The sequence below is a fragment of the Brassica napus genome, unplaced genomic scaffold (genome assembly GCF_020379485.1).
Source record: "Brassica napus cultivar Da-Ae unplaced genomic scaffold, Da-Ae ScsIHWf_1638;HRSCAF=2255, whole genome shotgun sequence".
In the NCBI taxonomy this organism is placed as follows: domain Eukaryota; kingdom Viridiplantae; phylum Streptophyta; class Magnoliopsida; order Brassicales; family Brassicaceae; genus Brassica; species Brassica napus.
The window spans coordinates 43-5,470 of NW_026015055.1; the positions used below are offsets into that span (position 1 = coordinate 43).

Below are 5,428 nucleotides of genomic sequence, written 5' to 3' on the forward strand. Positions count from 1 at the left end.
TGATGCGTTGGCTGTGAGCTGTCTCGTTGACTGCTAAGCCTCTTTCTTTCGATGGGCTTTTATGTTAGTTGGGCTTGTGGTTTGCCCTAGTTGTTAGTTTGTTCGGCCTCTCTGTTTGGGCCTTTATCTTTTATCTTTTTGTTCTTTGTTGGTCTTTTGGTTTTTAATAAACGAGATGACAAAAAAAAAGGTATGATAGCTAAGAAACGGCATAATAAGCCCTGTCATGACAGTCAACATGCCATGTGATTCATAAACTAAAATGTAACAAATTGGTTTCGGTATAATATAAAACAATATAGTTTTATTCTATATATATTCTTTGTTCTCAATCGCCTCCAAAGCGACAGCTAAGAGTTGTAGTAACCTAATAAATACAAAGATTTTGATAAAATATTAAGAAACATGTTATGTAAAACAGTAAAAGCAACAAGTCTCGCGCTTTGAACCTATATTGTTCCCCAATTATAATCTTACATTGCATATGCTATAACTAACACTAATTATGCTAATCCGCCGTAATCTTTATTGCGTGGCAAGTTGCCGAGGCTAATTAGTGATGGATAGAGAAGTCAGCTACGTACCTGAACATTTGTCGACGATGTTGAGAAAAAAGAATGCTTCAAAGAAGTTAGGGGGAATCACATCACAGTAAATTACTGCGTGCCGTCTGCTACTACTACAAATGCCATGCAGTCTCCAAGGACAAGACTCAGTAGACCAAAACGTATCAAACCATTCACCAGACACACTATTAATTTGGGCTAAAGCCTGAATGCCGCAGCCCAGTCCAGTCTCGGATTGACTTTAAAACAGCTTACCGTCTTTTGATAATAAAACGAACGGACACATAGTTATAACTATTCAAGATGGCATGCATTGTTTCCTCCTCTGTTTCTATCCATTCTAGACTGAACAAAACTTAGGTTCATCCCAAGGGTTTAAGGTTTCATTTTCATTTAGGATCTAAGGTTTAGGGTTTAAAATTTAAGATTTAGGATTTACGGTTTACGGTTTAGCTAGCGGCATCATAGTTAAAATTGGCATTATTCTTTGTTTTAGTTCTTTTAAAATAAATTTAATACCTCCTCTGTTTCAAAATACTTGATGTTTTGGGTGTATGCACAAGAATTAAGGTATACACTCTTTCCTAAAAATAACATTGAAATATAAACCAAAATTAATTCAGTCAATCCTTAAAGATAAATATAAAACATCATTGGTCACACACTTTTCAATAAAACTAAGATTAATATAAAAATTCAAAACATCATCTATTTTGAAACATCAAAAACTTTCTAAAACATCATCTATTTTGAAACGTAAGGAGTATTTTTTAATTAATTATCTATGTGTCACTTTGATCGGTTCTAGAAGTAGAGATGAATTTAAAGGAAGTTTTATTCATCAAAGAAAGTCTCTTAAATTGCTGTGTTGTTATGAATAGTGAAACAAAAAGGTGTTTTGTAACATTCCTTCCATAATTGGACTAATCTCTCCCGGTTAGATCCGGTTTTGTGTATACAATAGAACTGCAGATACTTGTAGAAATCCGAAAGATGTAGGTAGATTTATTTGTGGGGAAGCATAGAGGTGAAAAAAATTGCAGGAGAGGGGAGAAAGATGCATGCAAAGAAAGTAAAGATTGGAGTGCGATTTGATGTAAAGCCTGTGAGGACGTTTCCTTGTGACAGATAAGACGCGTCTATATCCGGTCCGTTCGTTTCTTCTACAGACACTGATGGATGGATGTGAAATGCTTCTTCTTGATTTGATGCATCCATGCTCTTCCTTTTCTTTTACGTGTCTTCTTTGTTCCTTGTAATAAAGTTTTATCTTGAAGATACTAACGCGTATTGAATTATTCGTAACAAGGATCTTATTCATGGTGAAGTTCAGACTGTTTCAGTAGATAAAGATCCAATAATATATTGGCTAGTAACCAAAAATAAAGATTTGGCTGACGTAGAGTCCCCTGAGATTTCCAGCCATGCACGCATTGCATGCTCAAAAGACAAATGTTTTAATTATATTTATCCAAGATTCTAATACATTTTCAGCGATATTAATTGCATGCATATACACACGCATCATATATACATGTATATATTCGTTTTGTGTGGTGTATTGAACACATCAACATCAACTCTATCTGTCACACTAGCTACTGTCCAATATCACATCAGTTGCTTGCACAACAGGAGAAACACAGATCATTTTACAAAAGGACCCTTTTACTATTTCACCTTCCTTTGTCTTTAAACACCGGAAAATCTAGGGTTTTGTTTGCTTTAGAGCTTCTGCCCACAATGGATATGGATGTCTTCAGTGGTTGGGAGAGATCATCAAGATATGAAGATGAAACCATAATGCCACCTGGGTTTAGGTTTCATCCTACTGATGAAGAGCTCATCACTTACTACCTCCTCAAGAAGGTCCTTGACTCCAGTTTCACTTGTGCAGCCATTTCTCAAGTTGATCTCAACAAGTCTGAGCCTTGGGAGCTTCCTGGTAAAGCCCACCTAAACACTACCACACCTATTTTTTCCTCACTCGCTTTATTATAACATTTCTGCACTACCTGATTAACCCCCATCTCTGGAATCATGTCTTAAATCATCATTATAGGTCTAAAGTTTCAGACTTTACTCTGTTTTCACATAGCTTTAGACTTAAGAGCGACTACTTGAACCTCTAAAGTTTAGACTTTTATCCTGTCATGAACCTTCACAGATGTATAGTAGGAAAATGGTTCACCTTGATTAAGACATTTGTTATAAATCTACGAAAATCTGATAAGAAATCAAACTTATAATAAGCTCAATCTTAGACCAACATGGCATCTTTGTTTCTCTGTTTCAAAACAGAGTCTTACTTGTAACATTTCTGTTTCAATAAAGTTTGGCATTTTTCCTCTTTGCAAAACCTTTGGAGCAGAGAAAGCCACTGACAACTGTTATATTAATCTCATAAGAAATAATTTTTTTTTTGATAAGCTCGATCTAGACCTACATAATCATAAGTCTTTGTTGCTCTGTTTTAAAAACAGAGTCTTACTTGAACCATTTCTTTTCGTGTAAAGTTTGACACTTTCCTTTTTTTGAGCAGAGAAAGCAAAACTGGGAGAGAAAGAGTGGTACTTCTTCACACTAAGAGATCGTAAGTACCCAACGGGGCTGAGAACGAACAGGGCAACAGAAGCTGGTTACTGGAAAGCAACGGGTAAAGACAGAGAGATCAAAAGCTCAAAGACAAAGTCGCTTCTCGGGATGAAGAAATCACTCGTCTTTTACAAAGGCAGAGCTCCTAAAGGTGAGAAAAGCGGTTGGGTCATGCACGAGTATCGCCTCGACGGCAAATTCTCTTACCATTACCTTACTTCCTCCGCTAAGGTAACCCATTTCTCTCACATTCACTTCTCTCGTTAACCAAAACGTAACTCTGTTTTTGTGTTTTTATACAGGATGAATGGGTTCTCTCTAAAGTTTGTCTGAAAAGCAGCGTAGTTGTCAGTAGAGAGACAAAGTTGGTCTCTTCTTCTACCGCTTCCGTCGCCGGAGAAGTCTCCTCCGGTGTCAATGCCTCCTCTTCTGCTCCGATCATTGACGCTTTTGCGACGGAGCACGTGTCCTGTTTCTCCAATTCCTCTGCTACAGCTCATGCCGATGCGAGCTTTCCTACGTACCTTCCCGCTCCGCCGCTTGCACTGCCACGTCAGCCTCGACGCATAGCTGGTGATGACGTGGCGTTTGGTCAGTTTATGGATATGGGATCTTTAGGGCAGTTTACGGTCGACGACGCAGCGTTCTTACCGTATCTACCTCCGACGGTTCTTCCTCCTCCTCAGACGTTCGAACTGTACGGTGGCTCGGCCCTGAGTTGCTGGCCGTTTGCTCTGTGATGATCATTGCTATGCTGGTTTAGTCTCGACTCTCACCATTTGTTTGTTGTGTTGTGTTACTTACATGTACGTGTGTTTGTAATATCTCTATGCGTGTTGTAACATGGCTTGTATGTCATTTCCTAGCAGTAGTAGTACTCTCGGAATCGGATCATTTGCTTGTTGCATTATGTTTTGTAATGTCTTTTGCATGACTTCTATATGTTAATTTCCTGTTTGCTTGGTCATTAAAAATTAATCACAGTTAACTTCTTTTTCTTTTCCGTTGAAAATCTTTGATTTTTAAAGGTAGATAGTACGATGGAGAGAAGATAAGAAAAAAACGACATGTGGATGAGTGGTTTCTGAAACCTGAATAATGTATGTTAAAAAAGTGGGTAGATGTTGCCTTTGGAAAAGTCATGTAATAATTTTTATGTATGGGCCTTGGCCCGTTGGATTCAAAAGGTCGCAACAAAAATTGGGATAAGTCCATCGAAAAGGGGTAAAAGGGTAAATTACAGTTTTAGACATCATCTATTTTCTGGATAACACAGGTCGGAGAGCCAATAACTCTACTACTTACGGAGTACGAGAGCAGAGAACTGGTGTTCGGTAGTAGAATAGATCCATGGCGACAATAGTACAGTGTCTTTCTTCCTGTGCGACCCTCAATTCCAAATTCAAATCCCTTTCTCTTAACGGAGCTTCTTCATCATCATCATCATCTCCAACTTCTTCCTTCTCCATTCGTCGTGGTGTCTGCTCCTCCCTTAGCTTCGCTCAGAGCGTTTCTCAATGTGTCGCCTTCTCCTCCGGTAATACCCTTTTTTTGTCAGAATCTTGAATTGATTTCCTAGTAATTCACATTGGTTCGTCCTCTGCAGGGACTATGTGGGTACAGAAGAAGACAGTGAGGCATTCGATTGTGTGCGAGGCTGCTCCCACGAAGAAAGCTGATTCAGCTGCCAAGAGAGCTCGCCAAGCCGAGAAGAGGCGCGTTTACAACAAGTCTAAAAAATCTGAAGCCCGCACACGTATGAAGAAGGTAATCTCATAGTCTCGCGTCACTAAATGTTTTTTCAGACAACACCACAACTGTCTGCAACTGATTTGTCTGCTTTATATGTTTTTGCTTAGATTAAATTCAAATTGCGACATATATTTAACAGGTCTTGGAAGCACTCGATGGGCTCAAGAAGAAAGCAGATGCGGTACCTGACGAGATTGTGACGGTGGAGAAACTAATAGGAGAGGCTTATTCTGCAATAGACAAAGCAGTCAAGGTTAGAGCGCTACACAAGAACACTGGTGCACGTAGGAAGTCTCGGCTGGCTAGGAGGAAAAGGCTGTTGAGATCCACCACGGTTGGTATGTCCCTGCCACAGCTCAAGCAGCAGAAGCTGCCACCATGGCTGCGTAACAACATGGACAAGAGATAATGGTTTTTTTTTTGTCATGTAAAATTCAATCGCTTTCAGACTCTTATTTGTGTACTTTTGGTTCAAATAAGATCTCAGTTCTTGCCTCTGGCAACATTCCTCTTGA

General features: G+C 39.1%; 2 protein-coding genes across 2 annotated transcripts; both read left to right on the forward strand.

Annotated features, from left to right (window-relative positions):
- The first annotated feature begins 2,206 nt into the window (after positions 1 to 2,206).
- LOC125598165 (protein CUP-SHAPED COTYLEDON 1-like) lies at positions 2,207 to 4,164 on the forward strand. The gene is made up of 3 exons (XM_048772448.1): positions 2,207 to 2,511; positions 3,109 to 3,392; positions 3,464 to 4,164. The coding sequence occupies exons 1-3, from the start codon at positions 2,310 to 2,312 to the stop codon at positions 3,899 to 3,901; spliced, it is 924 nt and encodes a 307-aa protein (XP_048628405.1). The 5' UTR covers positions 2,207 to 2,309; the 3' UTR covers positions 3,902 to 4,164.
- A 272-nt stretch (positions 4,165 to 4,436) lies between these two features.
- LOC106381924 (30S ribosomal protein S20, chloroplastic) lies at positions 4,437 to 5,428 on the forward strand. Its single transcript, XM_013822202.2, is given in 4 exon segments — positions 4,437 to 4,698; positions 4,768 to 4,928; positions 5,053 to 5,221; positions 5,224 to 5,428. Coding segments are annotated over 4 exon segments (597 nt in total). The 5' UTR covers positions 4,437 to 4,511; the 3' UTR covers positions 5,304 to 5,428.

Bases quoted from the DNA above. Each gene is read 5' to 3' on its own strand.
- LOC125598165 (XM_048772448.1), top strand. From the start codon at position 2,310: ATGGATATGGATGTCTTCAGTGGTTGGGAGAGATCATCAAGATATGAA. The intron at 2,512-3,108 runs GTAAAGCCCACC...TTTTTTGAGCAG, and splicing joins TGAGCCTTGGGAGCTTCCTG to AGAAAGCAAAACTGGGAGAG. The intron at 3,393-3,463 runs GTAACCCATTTC...GTTTTTATACAG, and splicing joins ACCTTACTTCCTCCGCTAAG to GATGAATGGGTTCTCTCTAA.